This window comes from Parambassis ranga, chromosome 2, assembly GCF_900634625.1.
Source record: "Parambassis ranga chromosome 2, fParRan2.1, whole genome shotgun sequence".
NCBI lineage: Eukaryota > Metazoa > Chordata > Actinopteri > Ambassidae > Parambassis > Parambassis ranga.
The window spans coordinates 7,103,983-7,125,974 of NC_041023.1; the positions used below are offsets into that span (position 1 = coordinate 7,103,983).

Sequence of the window (21,992 nt, forward strand, 5' to 3'; positions counted from 1 at the left end):
AAAGTTAGGGGACGTTTTTGTCCCCGAACAACACATTAGGGGGTAAAATTTGCCCACAGTGTACCGTTGACCTATGAAAAATTTTAAAATCATATTAACAAAATTTATGTAAAATTAAGCTTATTGAGGAAAAATGATTCAATTTGTCCACATATTGACAAAGTTATGGCCAAAATAAACAGAAAAATTTCTCTCAGAGGACAAAAATGTCCCGAACAACGCATGAGGGTTAAAAAGGCAGCTGGCTATTTGCACGTGCAGTCTGGACGTCAACAGATCAACCAATCAATTTGAGGATAAAAATGTCTTCAAGGATTTAGCTGCACTTTAAATCAAGAGCGACTAATCAGTGATCTGAACAGCTGTAGACTTTGGTTTGAACAAAAAAACGCCTCCGCTCAGCATTGATTTGTGCTGCCTGTTAATACCAAAGCCTCAGACGCAACTGCTTACATGTCTGCTCTCACACGTACACACCAATTAGACTTCCTATTAAAACCTCTGAAAAACAGGATCCGCTGTAGCTTTGACATTCAGACGGCTTTCTTTCTGTATTTACACCTTTTTAAAAGCAGCAAACCGGTCAGTTTTCACTTAGAGCACAAACAGCGGAAGGCTCTGCCTGACAGGCTCCATCATCATCTCCATTCTGAGTGGTCATTAGTGGATACTTGTATAGCAGACATTGAAATGTCATCGACTTGTGTGGGGAAATGACCTCATCAAATTTAATAAATGTGCATACTTTTCACAGTTGATATTTCAAGTTTTATGACATCTGCATTACAGTATGTTCTGTCCATATCTCGTAGGCTAATTATCAGGCAATTTACTTGGTATTAATCCGTGGTCCTTAAATAGCTGGAGAGGATGCCACGTTCCTTAAATGTCTCATTTTTTTTTCGACAGCGAAATGCCAATCAACAATTTTTTTTTTCATCTGAGATCATGTCTGCTCATTTTTGAAATCAAGGCTGTAGATCTATTTTCAGAGTGCACCTACAGGTTCTTTAAAAATATATGCTTTAAAAAATACATATGGTGTGAATGACAAATGTTCACCAAGTGTTGAAAAGATGAAGCCAACACAAAGAGATTGCTTCATGTCTAAGGCCCCGTTCACACTGGAGAAAGTCATTCCAGCTAGAGTAGGATTGAGCCCAGACAGCCTTTAACCTGGATGTGTTCAGACCTATTTTCAAATCTGGCTAGCACACAGTTGTGTCTGCACTCAATCCGGCTTCATCCAGCGTGTTTGCTGTTCTCCAAACCACTAGGTGGCGCCTCATAATATGGCTAATAATGTGGCAAGCCGGATTCGCTAGCCACATTTGCGTTCACACCTGAGCCACATTTGAGCCAATCCTGCTAGATCCACCTCTCGAGGGTGGATCTAGCCGGCTTGAACTCAAACTGGATTCAGCTGGATTGGAGGTGTTCACACTCGTAAAAAAACACATCTGGATTGATCTGGATGTGGCCAAATCCTGCTTAAGCCACATTTTTTTCCCCAGTGTGAACGGAGCCTTAGAGATGCATTCTTTTCTGTTGGTGTTGTTGTTGTTGTTGTTGTGTAGGAACTACTTCGGGTTTACTAGGGTTACTGCATGCATGAACAGTAAAGTGAGGTTTTGTATAGGAGGTTTATATGAGATGATTTAATAAATGTGTGTGTGTGTGTGTGTGTGTGTGAAGTATGGTGAAGGAGATTCATTTCATTTAAAGCAGCAGTTTGTAATGGCTGTGTTTCACGTAAGTGAAACGCGCACGTACACACATATGCCAAGTCAGAAATAGAAAATCCAGTGGGCTTAAGTCGTCATTATGAAGAAAAAGTGAAAGTATATATATATATATATATATATATATATATATATAAATAAAAAAAATCGAATGAAAGGGGTCTCTATTCTCCCCGTCTCTCACTCATTTTTTCTCTCTCCCGCCCACGTTTGGAAAATTCCATGTTGTCATTTGCTAAGAGGAGATGTCCTTGTCAACCAATGAGATTCTGGGAAAAGAAAAAACTCAGGGAGGAGAGGGACGGAGGAAAGAAGGAATGAGAGAGACGGGGAGAGGGAGATGATGGAGGAGGAAAGGAGAGAAGGTAGTGAAAGAGAAGCAGTAGTTATAATTGACTGTTAGGCGGTGTAATGAAACAGCTGTCAGACGTATTTAACTTTCCTTTTCTCTCTCTAGTCTATTTGTCTCTCTTATCATATGTCTTTGTCTCTCCTTCACCTTCTCCTCTCTCGCTCTAATCCATTTTTTCACTTAAGTTCTCAATTTGCTTTTCATCCATCTCTCACCCTTTTTCCTCTCTCCGCCTCTTTTCCTGGACTTTTTTCCTCCCTCCCATTCCCTCCTTCCTGTCCTTCTGTCTGTTCTGATTGGTAAAGTGAGTTGACGTTTGGCTCTTTGCTTATTGGCTGGGCAGTGGGATGTGATGATTGTGGGATTGATGCTGTGCGATCACAGTAATGGCTCTTCTGGATTGTATCTCTTTAATTCAGCTGAAACGTACCATCCCCTTTTTTTTATATAGTATAAATGTTCTTTTTCCTGTTTCCTTTGAAGCATGTAAAACGTCTTGTTTTATCATCTCAACAAGTGTCTGGTCTAGGTCACACTTTAAGCAGTGACGAGACACACATGTGGATGCCTATTTTCCAGCACAAATATCCTCACTGCAACTTCTCCCACTTTACCATCTCATCTCCATATTCCATCTGTCTCTGTGCGTCGTCCAGCAGTAATGATATACAAAATCCTGTAACCTCATCGAAACCATTTTTCTCTGGCTACCTGTTGCGTTCTATTCATTACTGTAAACCGCCTGCAGTCAGCCTCAAACCACAGATCTGTAAAGAGACAAATCCATTTTGCACAGTAGTAGGTCTAACGTCACTGTTGGGCATGCCAGATTGCATGTGTACCAGTGCAGCCAGCAGCACGCTGTAATCACCTACAGTCTGGCAGCTAACTTAATAAAAAGCAGACAAAGTGTCAGGTTGCTCGCTCAGTAATGCAAAACTCTTGGCTTGGATGCAACAGTGGAGCCTGTAGATATGTTATTGGTTGCTTAGTTAGAGTTAGGGCAGCCTTTTAATTGACTGCAGTTCAGTTGCAAAGTTTCATTTTCCAGCACAGCAGAAAGCTTCATTATCTCCATCTACTGTTTGATTTTGGGGAGAAAAGAAGTTGTTTGATTTATATTTTAACCAAACAAATCTCTCCTCTTTGCTGCTTATCATCAGGTGACGTTGGGTGGCACACTAATTGGGATTGGCCGGAAGACGTCTGACTGCCAGGGGAACACTAAGTACTTTCGCTGCAAATTCTGCAACTTCACGTACATGGGTAGCAACTCCTTGGAACTTGAACAACATTTCCTGTCCTTACATCCAAACAAAGTCAAAACTCCGCCAACCACACCCCTGCTGGCCACTAATAACCTGGCAAGCCACGACGGCCAGCTAAAGGGGAGGAGTCAAATCTTAGATGGTGCAGAGCGGGTGGCGGTGCGAGCGGAGGACGATTCTTTGGTCGGCTACTTCATCCCGGTCAGGGGGGATTCGTCGGGCTGGACCGGAGAAGCCGGCAGAGGAGGCGTGCAGGCCTATTATTGGTGCAAATTTTGTAGCTGGAGTTGTGAGTGGTCGGGGGGTTCGACAAAGCTTTTAGAGCACTATGAACAAAGACACAGAGTGAGTGCTGGTGGTACTTTGAGTCCTAGCAACTCTAACCTGGACCGCGAGAGGGAAAGAGGAGGAAGAAGGGATGGAGGAGAGCACATGGCATCCAAAAGCCGCAAAGATCAGTCATCCAACCCATCCAGCACCAGCCAAGGTAATAAAAAGGAAAACAAAAAATGGTGGCAAACTGGAGTGTGTCTGTGCCTTACGTTCTGTTTTTTGTTTAACTTTGAGTTTAAGTTGAGCGTTGTGTTTTCTGCTCCTAGGAGACCCAAACAGCAGTGATTCAGAGGCAGTTGTGACCAGTTATAACTGTCAGCTGTGTGATTTCCGGTATTCGATGGCCCACAGCGCTGATGTGATCGTGGTAGCGCCGTTGCTGCTGCATTACCAGCACAGTCATTCCATCCACCGCTGCTGCATTCAGCACTGCATGTACTGTCCACAGGGGCTCTGTCAGCCACATAAACACCTGGGGGAGGTGAGATTAATAAAATATTGAAATGTTTATTGCTTGTTGTTTTGTGTGTTTGCTCGGCAATTAGTAGGGGACAAAAGCTGTTTTGTGAGCATGGGAAAATAAAATGTAATATATGAACAAGCATAAAGTTAATTGTTCCAATTTCCTGCCTAGTTAAAATTCCCTTGCTTCCCCCCAATCCGCCCATGCACGCTCCCCACCCTCCTTTGTACCAGCTGCCAAACGTTGCTGTCGCAGTTGTTAATAATGCAGAAAATGGATGGTTAACATCCAAAATTGAGGGTGGCATCATTCAGTTAATAATGCACATTTTTGCTGGGGGAGCTGACCTCCACCTCTGCACAAAAACAGAGCTCCAACAAAAAAGAGATATGAGAGAAATGCATCATTCAAGTGACTTAAAATAGACGAAACGCTGAACTTTGTCAAATTTGTGGCCACAGGTTTCCCACCCGTTTGCGTGTCGGAAGCCTACCTGCCCCAAATGCTGTTCAAAGTTTCCTCAGTCTACCAAACAGCAAGAAGGCAACAGTTCCAAACCTGCTACCACCACCACCACCACCACCTTACCCAGTATGACCCCTCCTAATCCAAGAGGTGACCCTGGAGTGATTTCTGCTTCGACCTTTCACCCCTCTAACCCTGCCAATCCTGTTGTCACACAAGGTATTTAAAGACGTTGAAAATGTTAACATGTGTTGCTAAATATTATATATTTTCAAAGTTCTTTTTGCAGCTGGACCTTCAGCATTTTAATGTGTTTTTTTTTTTTTTTTTTTTTTCTTCAGGAGTCACCCACCTGTGCGACCAGTGTGCCTTTGCCACCACCGACATCGACGTGTTGCTGCAACATTATGAAGGTTGCCACACCCTCGTCAACCTAAAGGGGGCTCAGGCACATGTCAAAGCTGAGGAAGAGGGTGGTGGAGACAAGGAAGGAGGGAGAGGAGGAGCAGGAGAGAGGGAGTACTCGTGTACAAAGTGTCACTTCATCACAGAGGTGGAGGAGGAGATTTTTAGACACTACAGGTGAGATTACATTAATGTCACATCAAATAAATGAATTGATGAGACATGAGTTGCATTCAGGTAGTCTGTGATACATTTAGAGTTTCTCCAAAATGTTCTTTCTATTCTCACTCAAAGACATGATTAAACTCCTTTTCCTGTACACTTAATTATCCAGGGAATGTTGACTGAGTTCACTCATTGTTCAGCAATTTATAATAATCACACACGCACACACACACACACCGTTTTAGACAGTCACACTTGAAGGTTGCACTGACCTGATCACATAGTTCTGATCTGTTGGGCACATTTTTTTGAGATGAGCTCCATTCCGAGAGTCAAATATCCAGCACCAGTACATTCTGAGTTGTGGTAATTTCTTGAAGGCCAGGCGCTGCATATTTTCTCACATTGAAGTTCTTCCTTTTGTTGTACAAGTCTTGCTGGAGTTCAGGCAACTTAGGGCTTTTAAATGGACCTTGGAAGTTGTGCCAGACAGACCAATACCACTGTGAAATTCACTGCATTGCATTCATTCTTCAAATATTGACCACACATTTATTTGTAGAGGACTGCTGGACCTTCAGTTTTACATCGCTGTGTGATGAGTATATGTGACTGCATGTTGATATTAACTCTTCCTTAACTATTTAAGAGCATTTCAAATTTAAAGCCACATTAAATCATAAGCTTTTGTATAATTTCAACCTACCTCTAACTAACCTGATGTGAATGAATTAGCCTGCTTATCAGATTGAAATAAGAACATGTATGAATTAGCAAGACGGTAATCCAATTGTGAAATTATTCTTAGGTCAGTACACCATGGGAATCTCATTTTCTTGATAAACTAAAGCACGACCAGCATCTCTAAGGAGTCTGGTGTGGTTATTTCTGTACTCACATGCTGTGTTTATCTGTGTACCTGTTAAATAAGTCGTCAGCTCAGTTTCACAAACCTCTAAAAGCCCGGAGAGGCCAGCCCAGACTCCACAGCCAATTTGTTGTCTACACAGACAGACGCAGAAACACAAACACACATGTTCACTGGAGTTTCAATTACAGAGCCAGCAAATGATAGAGAAGGCTGGGGTGAATATGGTGGGAAAAAGAGAGAGAGAGAGAGAGAAAAGTGGTTGTGGGAACATTGGTGCTAAAGCAGACAGATACTGAGAGAGATATAACAACGTGAACATAGTGTACTGTACACACTTTAGCAGGATTTCTACTGCAAATGATTGAAAATGTTTAAGAAGTGTGATTGATTTCACGGTGAGGAGAAGATGTGACAAAAGCTGGGAAAAGTTCAGAAAAAAACAGAAGGAGAGGAGAATGAATGATGAGGAGAGAAAGTCAAGAGAGGAGAGCAGAGGCAGAGAGGGTGACAAAGCAGAGTTTGGAGGGGATTTAACAGTCCACTCACGTCCCTAACAAAATCTAAGCTCTGAATCTTGCTGTTCAAATTAAATAAAAGTGAAATAAAGCCAGCAAGCTTTACACCACCTCTAAAATCACCCAAACAGTAAAAGGATTCCAAGGCCAAGTTTTTTGAAACAAAATTCCGGATTTAATTACAGTGTGCTCAGAACACTAGGCCAGAAAGAGTTACAGGCTGAAATCAATCTGTAAAAGTCATTTTTACACCTCTGAGGTACGCTGTGATTGCTGATCACATTATGTTATCATAATGGCATGATGGGAAACTTTTGGCAGGTCAGTCCCAGTGTTGTCATGTGTGCTTTTGTGTGGCCAGTTTCAGATAAAAGTGCTAAAAGTGTTTAAGCTGCAGCAGGAAAATATCCAGGCACACACACTAAGGCTTATTTTCTTGGAGCATTTTCTTCAGGTCATTTTCATCGACAAAATCTTCCATCTAAGTCCTATTATTGTTGTGATAACTGCTTGTTTTTTACCAGAACACACAAAGCATTGCAGCTCAGAAGAATATATATATATATATATATATTTGTGTAATACTTCATAACTTAATCTCCTTTTTTTATTTTTCATGAAAAAAACAAGCATTTCATTGTGAGATAGATGCTGTTGACGACGATATTCAAGGTAAAGGTAGATTGGATCAGTGCCTGTGCAGATTGAATTGAACTTCATCTGTTGTATGTGTGTGTTTGTGTGTGAGAGAGAGAGGGGGTAAGGGAATGAGTGCACAGTCTGTGTGTGTGTGTGTGTGTGTGTGTGTGTGTGTGTGTGTGTGTGTGTGTGTGTGTGTGTGTGTGTGTGTGTGTGTGTGTGTGTGTGTGTGTGTGTGTGTGTGTGTGTGTGTGTGTGTGTGTGTGTGTGTGTGTGTGTGTGTGTGTGTGTGTGTTCATAGTGATGACAAACAGGGCCACATCTGTCTGTTGTTCAACATCTGGAGTCATTTAGGTACATTTTGTTAGATGGTAGGCTCACACATTTGTGCAGGTATTTTAATCTGCCTCACAGCCTCAACGTGAATCACTGCTTTCATTTTTAATTAATAAAATGCAACAAAAGACCGGTTTCTGTAACAAACATGCACAAGTTCCCATCAGACAGTTAATGGTATGTATATTCTGATGCTGCTCATCTGTATGAACAGTTTTTTTATGTGTTGAACAGTAATCCCACTGCAGAGTGGTGAGGAGAACCTCAATTTGAGTGACACATGTGAGCAAATTAAATTCTGGTTTTAATCTGTGCACCTGAATGTATAACCAGATCATCCTAGCCTCATAGTCATAGCAGAGCGATGTGTGGTTATGTGTCTTTACTGTTGCCTGACTAGGTGGAATGAAGCAACTGTGTGGTCTGCATCAGTTCCTCCCACACATTTTCTGATAAACTTAAGTGCGTCATGTTGTGTTAGGAGCTGATAATAGGAAACGAAACATCAGCTCTTTCTGTGCATCATACGCAGGTTACCCGCAGGGCCATGTTCCTTTAAAGAGGGAGGCACGGCCAGGTGTCACTCTGCCTCAGGTTTGAGCAGGAGCAGTGTAGATAAGTGAATGTTCAACTCAAAAAAACAAAGGGAGCATTGTGTGATGCATTAAAAATGATTTTATGACTCCATGAGACACTGATTGATGTTTGTAAAATTTGGGCTGTACGTTGTGGACCATTGTAAACAACAGTCCAAGTTCTTGTTATAGATGCTTGATTGATTTTGCTTGTTGGCCCGCACAAGAAGCACCAAAACCCATCATCTGAGCCAGGACATAAAAAAACAAAAAAACCCTGATGTTGTGTACTGGATATATTACAGCTGGTCACTCAGGGCCTTGCCAACAGGAAATGAAGGTGGTTTGATGATGGGTGATTCAGTACTTTTCATTCAGATTCATTTATGTTCTTCAACGTTTTTAGGTAATTCACTGTGATTTAGTGGAACACTGAGTCACCTCTTGGCCACGGGCTCAGTGAAACTCTACCTGAGTGGTTGGAGGAAATCAGGCAGGGGCTAATGCACTTTAGATTAAGTCAATTCAGGGGGTGGATTTTCTTCAAACTGTCAGCAATAAAAAAAACATTTTTTAGTGCATGTCGTGCGATTTTTACATTTAGACATGCTCCAGGAAACTTTATTTCCTAAGTATTTTTTTTTACATTTTATCTTCCTATTTATGTGTTTTCCATTCACTTCTTGTTTTTCCCTCTACAGGCGTGTCCACGCATGCTGCCGCTGTCGACGCTGTGACTTCACCGCCCCTGATTCATCCGCCCTCCTCGACCATTTTAACTCCGCCCACTGTCATGATTCCTCGCCCTCGTTAGGCTCATTCGCGACAACCTCCTTGCCCACCTCCCTGACACCTTCGCTCACACTCTCGACCAATGGCTGCTCTGCTCCATCCACCTTAGCCATTAAAGAAGAGAGCAAAGGGGATATTCGCCTCCTCTACTCCCTTGCACCACCTGAGGGACGCTTGGCCGAAGGGGGTCGAGAAGAGACTGGGGGTGTGGTCAAAAGTGAAGGTGGTGAGGAGAAAGAAAGAGAGCGGGAGAAGGGCTGGGTCCTTGGAGAGACACGAGGACTGGGAGAAAGAGGTGGTGAGCAGGCCCATGGTTTACTCTGGGTGCCCAAAGAGCGAATGGGACCAGAAAGAGGAGCAGGAAGTGGGAGCCCCTCTCTTTTCCCCTCCCCTCTCTCTTTGTCTTTTGTTTCAGCCAATCACGAGGCCTCGCAACAAAAAAGAGGCGTGGCGTCACCTAGCATGGTTTACCTGGGAGACACCAAGTCATTTTTGGGAGATACCAAGGCATTTTTAGGAGATGCCAAGCTGTATGGAGGAGGAAGAGCGGGCGGAGCTGCTTCAGGTGGAGGAGGAAGTGGGGAGAAGCAGAGCCAGATGGCCTCACAGCAGTATACAGGAGGAGGTGGAAGTGGAGGAGGAAGTGGAGGTGGCGGAGGACAGGAGGGGAAAGGAGGAGCCACAAAAGAGGAGTCCCAGTCCCTCCTTAGGGTAAGGTGGAGCACAATGCTATCCAGTTCTCTCACATATCATTTTTCTTATCATCTTCCCCTGACTCTCTGCATGCAGGTCTTTGTACCTGCTGGGAGCACCGGCTATTAGAGCGCTTCTCTTGGTTCTTTTTGTTTTGTAATTTCTTTTAGCGTAAATTAAATTTTAACTTGCAACACTGAGAAACAGAGACAAACTGACAGTTCCCATGGTGACCACCTGTCAGTCAGTTTCCTCACCCTACTTTGTTGACCACAGTCCATTTCACTTCACAGTGATGTCATGGACTGGCAGGAACACACTGTGGTTTCCCAGCGCCGCAGAGCTTATTGGCTATGATCACATTAGATCAGAATAGACTGTCTGTCTGTGTGTGTGTGTGTGCGCAGTGCTGGACTGCCAGTGCATTGACATGGGTCTATGTAAGTGTGACGTGTGTGTATGCACATATCAGTGAGTGAGTTGAGTCTATGGCTTCTTTGTACAAGTTGTGGTTTGGCCTACAGCTCGTGTGTGTCGTGTTGTGTGTGTGTGTGTGTGTGTGTGTGTGTGTGTGTGTGTGTGTGTGTGAGAGGTGTTGGCAGTAACTTGGCAGACAGGGCAGGGTGGGGCAGCAAGAGGTTTACTCATTATCGTGGGTGGGGCAGTGTGTCTCTTTGAGAGACTGCGTGTGTTAGCGAGTAAGGGAGGGAGATTCAGATAAAGATGAGATGATAGAAAGTGGCAGATGGAAGAGTTAACCCCTTAATACACAGTTTACTCACAACTTTGTTAGTCAAATTTATATTCTATTTAACCTAGGCTTACCATGCCATGACCCCAGTCCAATATTTAAAGGTTAACTCGACATATTTTACGACATATTTTAGCCCTGTGTGTTGTTACTGCAAACATGAGAGTCTGCAAGGTGCAGCGTAGGTGTCACCCACTTGTAGCACAGCTTTAGTGTGTCTGTGTACCACAAATTAATCAGTACCAACACAAACTCACTCTCATATGTTCAGTTCCTGCAACATTTCAGTTCCTTCAAGATTTCAGAGCCAGACTTCTGTTTACGCCTCCGCCTCTACCCATGGTGTTTCCCTCCATCAGGAGGTCAAAGGGAGTTGAGGCTTGTTTTGTACTTTGTAAGTCTGCTAGCATCCATACGGACATTATGCGCCATCTGCATTTGTGAAGACATCTGCCTGCACCCAGCGTACCACATCCTAACGTTGCATCTGCATCTGTCCGTGTTGTACATCGTAGCCTTAAGGAGATTATATGTTCATTGAGAAAAAGAGTGTGAGAAGGAGAAGCAAAACATGGCTTGTTAGCTTCATAAGATATGGCCTGTGATGTGGCCATCTTCCTCCCTGCTCTCATAACACAATATTTATTCTCAGTTACCATGGCATGTGCTGTGACACACACACACACACAACGCAAGTATACTGCGCGCACACAAGCTGAGGTTGAGTCATCACTGGGCAGGGCGGGGGAGAGGCACTAATGCAAAGGATCTTAGTATGTACACACAATACACAAAAATACATCATGTCATTTTCTTTATTTTTAAATGCAGCTTTCCACACAGCTGGGCAGAGTCTGATTTGGCGAGGGTGAATCCGTCCAATATATAAATTGACTTTTTGTAAACGGGAAAGTGAGACGTATGGAGATGGAGGAGGAGCAATGATGGAAGGATGCAGGGAGCAGGCTGGTAGCAAGGAGGTAACGGATTAAAAAGAGTAACAAATGGCCAAAGTCGTAGTTCATCTCCACCTGTGTGTGTGTGTGTGTGTTGTGGCTTTGCACGTGGCGTGCGTTTGTGTATGTTTTCCTCATCCTCACTTGTTCCTTCTATTCTACGTTGCATCGATCTGTCTCTCCCCTTTTCGTTTCATTCTTTTTCTTTCATTTCCTCTCTTTTCCTCAAAGGACAACTCACCTGATATGTAGGGATCGATACACACACAGACACACACACAGAAGCTTTCAGGCATGCACACACACAAACACACACTCCCACAGGGACACACACACACACACAGTTTTTAGTATTCTGGTATGTGATGCTTTTTACTTTGCAGGAAGGAGAGAATATTTTCTTTTGAAAGGCCTGATCTATAATTGCTGCACAGTGTTGCCTTGTTGAGACATTGCTCCAATACAGGCTTTGTTTTCATAGTGATTTATTACATTGAAGACATTTTCTCAGTCTGAAATGTTATTTTCTGGCTGTTTGACTGACTGTATGAGACAAGAAGAGAAAGCGAACGCGGTTTGGTGATGAAATTAAAGTAAAAGCTGGGTTGACGTTTTAGTTTATAAATGGAATGAGACAGACTTTTGAGTAATGGTGGTTTTTTGAGTTAAGTAGGGCTGAAAAAAGGTCCGCCTCTGAGCCAAACATATGTGAGTACGTACATGTAGATATACTCGAACATATGTGCATCGGTCGACTCACTATTTGGATCATCTAATAAATTCCAGATTGTGGGAATTCCAGGGAATTCTACCTCAAGGAAGGCCGAGTAGACAAATGGACGCAAGCGCAGAGAGAGAGAGGGGGAAATTATGCGTGATGTTGAATTCCATGTGAGCGCAGAGACAGAGACAAAAGTGAGAGATATAAATGGGAATGTGTGCTTTCAGCAGATCAGAGAAGAGTTTCATTAAAGTTTCTCTCGTTTACATTTCTGCCCGACGGAGCTAATTATTTTTAAAGGACACACACACACACACACAGAGACACACACAGTTTTATTTCCTTTAAATTCTCATTACTTTGCATTCTGTTTCCTGTCTTCCCTTTTTCCTCATTTAAGCTCACGTGTGTCAGTGTACATGTGTATCAGACTGTGTGTTGCTTCTGTGCTACTTAATTACAGTACATGTGATGTGTCTGCACTTATTCTAATACTGTGTGTGTGTGTTGTGAGGAAATTAAAGCATGAATTTAAGTTATTTTCTTTGCTGATAATTTAACATCACTTTATATCCGCTGCAGGAAATTATAGAGCTTATGTTCCAGCAGTGTGTGTGTGAGAGAGAGAACAGTGTGTATTTATGCACCTAATGCTTTATGAAGGACAAAAAAGAAAAACTTGTGTGATTTATAATTTGTGTTCCTTCTTTTAATCTGCTCTGTTATCAGAGTATTATCTTTCTGTTTTATAACCCTTTTTACTGTTATGAGTTGCTCTACAAAATCCTTATAAAACCAACCACTTCAAACCGCCTTTAATATGTGTGTGTGTGTGTGTGTGTGTGTGTGTAGTTGTGTTTCCTGTGTCTTCCTGTAGGATCTGTATTTCTTTGTTACTGGGGTGATGCAACATCCCCAAAGAGTCTGAAAATGTGCCTTAAAAATAAAAAGATAAACATGTTTTTAAGTTTGCAGAGGCAAGAAACAACTGCAAAAGTCTTGGTTTTAAAAAAAAAAGATTATTTGATGTAAGGAGTCTTTCACAAGGCTACTCAATGAGCAGGATCTGGCACATAGGTTTTGACCTTGGATATTTGATTTATCTCCTGAGTGTCACGTTCACCCATTGCTGATTGCTTCAGCACTAGTCTGACTCACAAGTGGATTATCTGTGATCTGAGAGCACATTTCAGTGATGAAGTTGAACTATTTTACTGGATTGCTGTCACTGCGTCACAAGCGTAGCGACTAAGACAACACCAAGAGTGTGTTTTAGGGAATTCTTTCTGCACCAGAACAATAATGGATCCAGCCAGACTCTCAGCCAGCTTAGGTCTGTGACACTGCTTCAGTACTAGCAGCGGCTAACTATTGACTGGTCCAGCAATCATTAAACATCAATACAGCAGTAGAGTCGAGAGCAGTCTGAGCTCAAAGCAATGTTTCCTGCAGACAACCTTATAAAAATTCAGCTCATAGATGAGGATGCACTGCAAATATACTGTTCCCTATGGGAGTCTGAAAAGAGGTGTCTTTATTCTATCTAGTTGAAGTGTGTGTGTGTGTGTGTGTGTTGGAAAAAGGAAGACATACTGATATTCACCGGGCCTCTCTCTCTCTCTCTCTCTCTCTTATACACACACACTCAGACAGAGTTGTCTGTTCTGGGCTGTTCAGTTTGTTTGTGTAGCAGTCACATTTCCCATCAGGACACAGACTCAAATAAACACAACCAGGCTGGAAAGAAGGAAAAAAAGCTGTGTGTGTCTGTGTGTGGTAATGGGCCTTGTGAATAAAATCCAGGCTGTGTTTAATGTAACAGAAACATAATCAGACAACCTGTTTGCTCTAAATTTAACCTGTGTGTGCGCACTTGTGTATCAGTCCGTGCAAAGACTGGTTGACAAGTTTGTGTGTGTGTGTGTGTGACATTCATGAACCATGTGTGGCTTTACGCTGTGTGACGGTCCACAGCAGCCTCATTGTCTACAAGGAATATTACATTTGGCTTGAAAAACAAACTACACCATTTTAACCGCTCTTGGAACAGTTCTGGATCTTCCACACATGCCACACACACACACATTACCGCCGACAACATGTGTAGTAAGGAAGTTGACAGCTTGGCACATTTGTCCATGCAAATGAAGGATTATTTGCTTGACTGTATATTGGCTTGTGTTTACGGTAATCCTCCACAATTGACTAATTCTAAAAAGAAAAGAAAAATCAAACGTTCCTTCTCAACTTGATTTTTGGGCAGCTAAGCTAACATTAGCTGCTGTCACATTTCTTAGAAATATCTTTGACCAGGTGCTTCAAGCCTTTAAACATGTATCCACAGTAGATAATGCTTTTGATAAGGTCCTAAAGGACTTAATGGCTGACATGTTGTCAGGCCACTTCCACACCGAGATGAAGACGGTTTTGTTTCCAAAACCTGCAGCAAAGACGGCATCGCATCAATAAAAGCTTGCATCCACACAAAACCATTGAAAACGCTGTAGTACATATGTATTTTTAAAATTTGTGCATTGGGTGTAAACATGGTAACATGGAAACACAAACATTTCAAACGTTATTGTTTCCGAGCTCCTAAAACGCTTGTCTCCGTGTGGACGGGGCCTCAGTCTCTACCTTTGTTTCCAACACACACCCTCTATTCCACTAAGAAAGGCACTCAGGCCTGATATTTGTCACAGATTCAGCCATAATTCAGTCCTTTGCTGAAGTGTCTTTGAGCAGGGCACTTTATTTCCTGTCTGCTTTTGGGCAGCAGGCCTTCCCGTGAAGTGGGTATTAGTCTCTCTGCAGTCATTGTGGTATTAAAAAAAGACTTTCCTGTTATTGTGTAAACTTCACTCACACAAACCACACCTATCTGGCAGAGAAGGAGGAAAACGGTTCAGAGTATCCAGTTATAGATTATGTAAGATGATACGTGAATGTTGATCTGAAACGATTTACAGAACAAACGGACTTTCTCTTTGTGAATGATGCAGTAGTTTATGTCTCCTAATATCTTGTAATGTGATCTAATGAGTTTGACGTGGGCCTAACATGCCGTCCACTCGGATATCTTCTCATTATAGTGAGTATTCGATTCGTTCAGACACATGTCGATTACGCACGCAGGCTTTTCATTGGTTCAGCTGGGCGCCCATGACACATATGTTCCACCCTCCCAACCAGTCAACCAACCAGGTGTTTTTCATCATGTTGACATAGCAACGGTAAAACACAGTGGTTATTTTAGCTCCTAGCTGTAATTTAGACGTTTACATCAATTACTGTTACAATCAACTTACACACACACACACAACTGGAAGTGTGTGTGTGTGTGTCACTGTGTGTATTTGTGTGTTCTTTTTATATATTCTGCTGCCTTGGCTCGCACATTCAGCCCCTGAGTCCTTCTATGTTTCTCTTTGTTGGTCTCCGTCTCTCAGTGTGTGTGTGTGTGTGTTACTGTGTAAGGCGGGAGCAAACCACCACAGGCTATGGGTGTGTGTTTGTGCATGCGTGTGCGCGTACGCAGACATGCATATGCGTGTGTGTTCACACATGGAACCAATATTGAGGCCAGATGTTCGTTTTGCTACAACAAGACCTCTACACGCAACACTAGCCAGCGACACACACACACACAGAAACACATAGGGTATACCAATCTGGCAGCGCTTGTGTAATTAGGAAGCTGATTGGTTAGATTAAATGTCCATCTGACCCCTGACCAATAGTTAATTTGAAAACCCTGCTTGCCTTTTTTTTTTTGCTCTGTGTCTTGGCACTCTTGGATTTACTTTCCTTTCCTCATCTTTTCTTTTAAATCTGAGATTCTTTCACACAATCGGCCCCTTTGCCTCGGTAATGGTGACTGACGTAATTTGACAAATAAGAGAAAAAGAAGCTTGAAGAAAATTATGGTAAATGAGTAAAACCGCTTCCAGTAAATGGCTGGAAGTAGATTTACAAATGACTACAAATGACTTTTTTTTCCAATTTTTATCCATCAGTGTATCCAAGTTATATAAAGCTTACCAGAAACACCCAGTTTAGAGCAATAGACATACTATTAGTTTCTTTTTGTCCCCTTGTCTTACTATAGTAAGTATAGTGCATTAGGCCTGTGCTGCTTTCATTTTGCATGCATTTCTGCTGTAGGATGCATCGCCTTGTGTTCAAGCAGGGTGTGGGCGAACCTTTAATTGTGATCTCCTGCCAAACCACAATAGTTAAACAACCGGTGATAAGAGGGCCTTCCCACCTACGCACACTATCACTGCTGACGTGCACCAATTGTCTTTCTATTGCTATGACACGCCTAAAATCTCTGATGTATCTTGGCAGGGTTTGAGTATCATGACAGCACCACGCCTCATTTAGTGCAAGGAGAAAAAAAAGTAGATTCTAAAGGTGCAGTGCCCCCATATTCACATTCACACCACATACACACACTCGGAAATATACAGTATACGCACGCACACACACACACAGGCTCGACCAGTCATCTTGACACTTTAATCCACTTCACTTAAGGACATCCAGTCACACCCTGCTTTGGCGTGCGTGAGTAAAAAAGAGAGAAAGTGTGTGTGTGTGTGTGTGTTTGTGAGCAAGCAATACCATGGCAACCTTGGCGGTCCAAGGCCCTCTTGGCAAGGTAGCAAGATTGCCCTGGGCACGAGCGCGTGCAGCAGACAGTGCGATCACTTGTGTGTGTGTGTGTGTGTGAGTGGAATGTAGAGTGGAGATTTTCACTTTTAACTCCTCTCAGTGGAAACGCACATCCACCCTCAAACTTCTAATACAGACACGCACACGGTGCCATGCATACTTGATAAGGGCAGAAAGCTAGAAAAAGATACATCACTTTTCCTTCTGTCTCGCTCAGTCTCACCCTTAGCTCCTCCCTTTTTTTTCCCCCCTCTGCCTGTCTCAGTCTTTGTGTCCCCAGTGAGGTCTTCACTCATTAGGAATTCTCCACTCTGTGTGTGTGTATGTATGTGTGCACAAGCATGTTTATGAATCCTGTTCCGCTGGCATGATGCATCTTGTACACTCAATTTCCCTTAAGACTGTTTCTCTTTGTTCTTTGCCTCCCTCTCCGTTTCTATCAGGCTGTGCCACACAGCAGGACCCAACACAACTCGGCACAGCTTCAACTACTCAAGACTTGTTTGCTCCTAGAGTACATATATATATATATATATATATGTATATGTATATCGACTCTCATTGTGTTGCTCTAGTCCCGTGCAGTGGATAGTGCCAAAGCTAAGGATATTATACTGCGGCTAAGGGGTTTCTGTGAAAGCCATAGAGACACTTAGTTTGCTTCAGATGCATTTTCAAGTCTTTCATCTCATTTGACACTGCCAAATGTGAACAAAGAAATTGGCACCCGCCTATCGATTCATCTATTTGCAGTTGTTAAGAAATGCCATTTGATACATTGTACTTTTATTCCCATTCTATTCCTATTTTTCTTCTCCTACATTTCTGCACTCATGAAGATTTGAACTCCTCTCCACCTAGAACTTCAGTATCCGTCTCCACCATTCAACAGATAAGATACAGTAACCAGATTATAACCATTTAAAAAAAAAAAAAAGAAAATGTGTTATCAGAATGATGACTCCTGTTGACATTAGAGTGCAAGCATGCGTCAGAAAGATAAAAATAAAAGTTCCAATATGAATAAGAATAATAGCTCTAAAGGGTGTTTGCACCACCGTCGGTGCCCTTTATAATATTTTATTAGTATTTTTTTTATCACAAGTCAAAAACAGGGGAATAAGTAGAGACTGGATGTGCTGTTACTGAAGGTGCGTCATTGTTGCAGATGTTTGGCTTATGAGGTCGTACAGACACACACAAACATTCACACAGTCGGGTCCCCTAGTCCCATCTATCCTGTTCCTTAATAGACCAGGTGCAGCCAGACAATGAGTGCGTGCGTGCACAGCCCTTGTTTGTGTGTGTGTGTGTCACTTTCAATTACCAAAGTGCTCACATGTCCTTGAGTGTTTTTGTTTTTCAAAGTTGCCTTTATGATTTTGCGTGATGAGGAAATTAGTGCACACAGTTTTTATACACTCACACATGGCCTGGTTATATCTGTAGTGTTTTTATTATCCATCAAAGGGAAAAAATCTGGCCTTATGTGTCTGGATCAACACAATTACAGCACTCTTATCTCCTCCTCTTTCAGAAATGTTGGAACCCACGAGCCATCTTTCTGAATGTAACACAATATTTTTTCCGATATTTAAGCCAAGTCTGATAGGATCCAGCATTTATTCCTGTTTTTTGGGGGGTTCAGGTCACTGAGATAATCAAACCTATTTTTGGGGGAAAGTCCTTTCAGAAAGTGGATCCGTGTGATTCCTTTGATCTAACACAGCTCTCTCTCTCTATCTGAAAGCCACAGACCTGAGAGTCGCAGCTTCAATGTGTGATGCTGTCAGGAGAATTGTCAACTCCACTGACAATAGTGGAGTTCACAATTCTCTTAGTTCCATGTGTTTGGTTACCATTTATGACCATGATATAAAAGCTTAAGTCTTTCCTCTTTTGCAACAAGGGGTGAGTGTCAGAATCTTTGCCCTTTCCACCTATGCGAATTGTAATAGCCAGCTATGCTTTTTGCCCAAGGGGCTCACCTGACTTCCTAAAGCCTCACTGCCAGAGGGTGCTGGGCCTGCAGTTCTAGGTGTAAATAGGAGAATAGCTGCAATTAGTGGTTTTCTTCCAGGAAAAGAAAGATCAAAACATAAACAAGAGTTGACTCATTCATATGGATATATAAAAAAAAAGCATGCAAACATTACACATTTTGCACACCTTGCAAACATATGTTAAAGATCACCATTATTTAAAGCCCCTGATTTGCAGATTAATCAGGAAGCAAGTGTTGCATTACATCAAGACCACCGAGAGAGCGAGAGAGAGAGAGAGAGAAGCAAAGGATGCAAATGTGTGAGTCAGAAAGAACAGAACAGAGAGACGGCAAAGATGTGAGGAGGTAAAAGAGAGAAGACACCGTGAGGACCAGGAGAGAAATAAATGCAGACAGAAAGAGAGAAAGGGGAGCAGCTGCCAAACTCTGAGTGGGGTTAAGCATCACCACAAGTACAACCTAATAAGGTCTGAAAGTGTGCACACGCACACTGACACACACATACACACACAGAGACTTGGCCAATGTTCAAAATCAGTGTTTCTGCAGTAAGCAACAGTAAGCAGTAAATCACATCTGCCCCCAGAGCCTCCGAAGCTGAGCACTGTTGTGATGCATAATGTTGAAATCTTGCGGAGGAGTTTTCCTGTGCTGACCTTACACCACATATTTGAAGTTACTTCAGTAGAAGACTCATTTACAAGTCTAGTAGTTTCACTCGGTCAGAGCTCGCCTTAGCAGTCTTTTTTATGTTGTTGCTCTGACGAGATGCATTTAATATTAATGGACATATTTAGTTTTCAGCTAAAAATAAAAGAGCTTACATTTCCAGAGTGTGAGACCTGCATTGGCGGGTAGCCTGTGTGCCGATGTTAACCTGCATCCTAAGAAGCCACTTTAGATCTCAAGATTAATACAACTTTGTTTTGTGTTGCATCATGTAGTGTGTAGATTTGTAAAAGCTTTGTAAAAAAAGCTTTGTAAAAGCAGTGATGTGTCACCTGACAATACCAGTTACTTTGTCGATTGACACATCTTGAAATTAAGCACCGATTTCTCCTTTTTGGGATTTCATATCCACTCTACCTTAACATATTTGTGTATTTTCTATCCTCTGGTAAACAGCCACAGAACTGGAGCCTTCTCCAAATCCTCTATGTTAGTGCTGTTCAAACATAAGTAAGACCGTGCAGCGTTTTACACCTGTTCCATTTAAGTTGAAACCCATACTGTACCAGCTCCGTAATCAGGTACAAATCACATTCTCTTGTCTGAGCAATAAGGAGTGATCTCGTTTGGAGGCCGACCCAAGAAGAAAAGTCTTAGTGATTCACTGTTATTAGACGGTTCTTAATCTCTTTTAAACTCTTTAATGTTGTAATGTGTGAGGTGTAGGTTACACTTTCAACCTCCTCTGCATTCATGTGTTTTTAAATTGGGAAATTAAAGGGAGGAGTAGTTGTTGGCCTGAGGTAGAGAGTTTGTTTTAGAAGTGCATTTAACTTTCAATGTAGTTCTCTAATCTATTTATGTACTTGTACAGATCCTTTCTTTGTAGAAATCACATTCTTTCATGTCCAGTGAAAGTGGAAGAACATGTAAAAACCTATGGGAGGTCTCCTGCAGGAGTTTAAGTACTTGGGGGGCAACAGGGGAGTGTGGAAAAGAGACGAAGAGACAGAAGTGTTGTGTGACAGAAGTGTGTCAACAAGAATCAAAGGTAAGGAGTATAAGATGGTTAAGACTGTAGCAGGGAGGAAAAGACAAGAGGCAGAGCTGGAGGTTGCTGAGATGAAGATGCCAAAGTTCTCCTTAGGAGTGATGAGGATGGACAGGATGAGGAACGAGCATATCAGAGGGACAGCTCAGGTCAGAGAGACCAGATTGAGATGGTTTGGACATTTGCAGAGATGGGAGAGTGGTTTTATTGGTAGCTGGATGTTGGAAATGGAGCTGCCAGGCAAAAAGGGTCAAGAAAAAAGGCCAAGCAGGATGTGCTAAAAGAGGACATGAAGGTAGTTGGTGTGAGAGGATGCACAGGAGAAAGTTCTGTGGTGACCCCTGATAGGAACACCCAAAAGTAGAAGAAGAGGATTGGGAGGTCTCCTGTACAATACCACTCCTGTAGTTTAACATTTGTCAGCTCTCAGGAGCACCCAGATGACCTTGGGCCCCAAGCAGATACCTTCTGGTGGTAGCAGTTGAACAACCTTGCCTCAGGACTGGCTGACAATCTCTTACCCAGGGATTGTTCTGTGCCAATTTACTGTCGTGTTACTTGTTAACATCTGTCAACATCTTATCAGTGACCCCTTGTGTTGACCATTGGGATTAGGGGATTGTTAGAAGGAGCACTTTCCTCTGGTGTTCCTATCTTGTCCTTCATGGTATCCACAGCAGGTATCGGTATTGATCTGATCCTTGTTTTGTAGCTACCAGTATAGTGAGTTCGCGGGGTATGTTTGCAGCCACTTGCCCCTTCCTTGGATAACAGCTCGCTAAACACAACTGTTAAACAAACACGAACGTCACAGAGGCTACAGCTTTGCAAATTGGACAGCAACAATACTGTGGAAGGCCTAAACAAACTCAGCCACTCAACCTTTCCAAGCTAAATAATAACTGTTGAGTCCCTTGCAAGCACTAAGTGAGGAATGAATGTTGACATTGCTGCCTGCAACGCAGCCCTCCTAAGTAACCCAAGAAGCCAAAATGAAAATCGTCAACTCCCACAGTATTCAGACAATATGAATTAAATTGCACATACACACCCACACACACACACACACACACACGTAAAACAAAGTAGACAAATCTCGCTCACTCACTTTTTTCCTTTTCCCCCGGAGGCAAGGAAAAAGCAAAGGAGCCTTGCAAAACAAAATGAATAATGGGAGGATGGAGCGATAGGGGATAAGTTTGTGTCCCCCCTCTTTCTCTCTCTCACTGAGTGGTTATCACTTTCTCTCAAAGTGCCTTCCTCTCTCTCTCTCTCTCTCTCTCTCTCTCTTTCTCCCCCCTCTCTGCTGAAGGGAGATTAAAAGCTGATAGGAGATTGCAAAGACATGTTGCACTCCTGTTCTGACACACATACACACACACACACGCATACAGACGGTAACATTAGCTCTTGTATAGCTGGGAGCTCTTGATGTAAAACACATGTTCCTGCCTCGACAGTGTGTGCCGGTGTGTCTACGGCTGTTTAAACCAACTTTATCGCTCCATCAGTTCAGAGACAAGGAACGATTCATTCAGAGACGAGAGT

General features: G+C 42.6%; 1 protein-coding gene across 4 annotated transcripts in view; it reads left to right on the forward strand.

Annotated features, from left to right (window-relative positions):
* trps1 (trichorhinophalangeal syndrome I) overlaps positions 1-21,992 on the forward strand; it is a 193,932-nt gene that overhangs the window by 144,767 nt on the left and 27,173 nt on the right. For all 4 annotated transcript variants that reach the window (XM_028431880.1, XM_028431887.1, XM_028431864.1 and 1 more), the window contains 5 exons: positions 3,258-3,849; positions 3,962-4,176; positions 4,620-4,842; positions 4,965-5,205; positions 8,831-9,632. In XM_028431880.1, coding sequence (XP_028287681.1) covers positions 3,258-3,849; positions 3,962-4,176; positions 4,620-4,842; positions 4,965-5,205; positions 8,831-9,632 — 2,073 coding nt within the window. The remainder of the gene's footprint in view (positions 1-3,257; positions 3,850-3,961; positions 4,177-4,619; positions 4,843-4,964; positions 5,206-8,830; positions 9,633-21,992) is intronic.